This window comes from Charadrius vociferus, unplaced genomic scaffold, assembly GCF_000708025.1.
Source record: "Charadrius vociferus isolate BGI_N301 unplaced genomic scaffold, ASM70802v2 C15669175, whole genome shotgun sequence".
NCBI lineage: Eukaryota > Metazoa > Chordata > Aves > Charadriiformes > Charadriidae > Charadrius > Charadrius vociferus.
The window spans coordinates 1-1,081 of NW_009659592.1; the positions used below are offsets into that span (position 1 = coordinate 1).

The 1,081-nt window shown below is 41.3% G+C and overlaps 1 protein-coding gene across 1 annotated transcript; it reads right to left on the minus strand.

The window, feature by feature from the left end:
- Positions 1–428: 428 nt before the first annotated feature.
- Positions 429–893, minus strand: LOC104293725 (zinc finger CCCH domain-containing protein 13-like; the record flags this gene model as incomplete). The annotated part of the gene is made up of 1 exon (XM_009893245.1): positions 429–893. A coding segment is annotated over one exon (465 nt), but the record flags the coding sequence as incomplete, so codon positions are not given.
- Positions 894–1,081: the final 188 nt, after the last annotated feature.

A 1,081-nucleotide genomic window follows, 5' to 3' on the forward strand; every position in this document is an offset into this window, starting at 1 on the left:
GGGAGGTGAAAGATAGTTTTCAGGTACCTAAGACATAGTTCCTTTTGAGAGAAAAGAAAAAACCTGCTGCCCAATACAAGACACACTGCCCTCTACGACCCTTCTGTTACACATCAGCCTCTTACTTGTGTTTGTAGCCCATGGGAGAACCTAGGGTTGCAGAAACATTAAATATTGCGGTGCAAGGATTAGGGTTTGTATTAAAACAGTATGGCAGAACACCAATGTTATGCCACTTTAATGAATGGAGAACACAGAAGTGCTATAAATTTAAGCAACTGTTCTAATTTAATGACAATAGAAGTGAACGTAGCTTTAAAAGCATGAACTATTTGGCACCACTTCCATATCAAATAACAAGATCATATGAATGTCAATATTCAATCTCCAATGATACGGACACATTAATTTTTAAAATCAGGCAATACCCTTGTCAGACAATTCTGGACCTCTGCCTCGACTTCTGCCAGTTCTGTCACTTCTGCTCTCATTTCTGGAGTCACTTCTGGAGTCATTCCTTGTTTCAGCACGAGAGCTCTCCTCTCTGCCATGGGATCTTCCATAGCTGCGTGAATCATCCTGGTACTGGTCGTCCTTCTTATGGGTATCGCGACTCTCTCTGTCTCTGTAGTCATGGGAATCCCGTGTGGAACGTGAGTCTCTCTGGTCACGACTGTCTTTGGTATCTCTGCTATAATCCCTCGTATCTCTGGAGTCTCGAGTGTCTCTGGATTCCCTTGGCTCCCTCCGATCTCTGTTGTCTCTTGTCTCTCTCCGATCTCTTCCATCACGAGATTCTCTGTCATCTCTATGATCCCTGGAGGTACTCTGCTCCTGGTCATAGTCACGATCATCTCTTGTTTCTCTTTCTTTTTCCCTTTTCCCTCTAGTTTCTGTAAAAAGTTTAAAAGAATGTTATATACCTAGCTTACTCAGAGCAAGCAAAAAATCAGAAGACAACATTAAAATAATACAGTCAAAATATACTTCTGACATACACACAGAAAATCAAAATTAATGTGTAAGTAGGAGAAGAACACTTTGGGTATCTGCCTACACATTCACAGAATTCACAGAATTG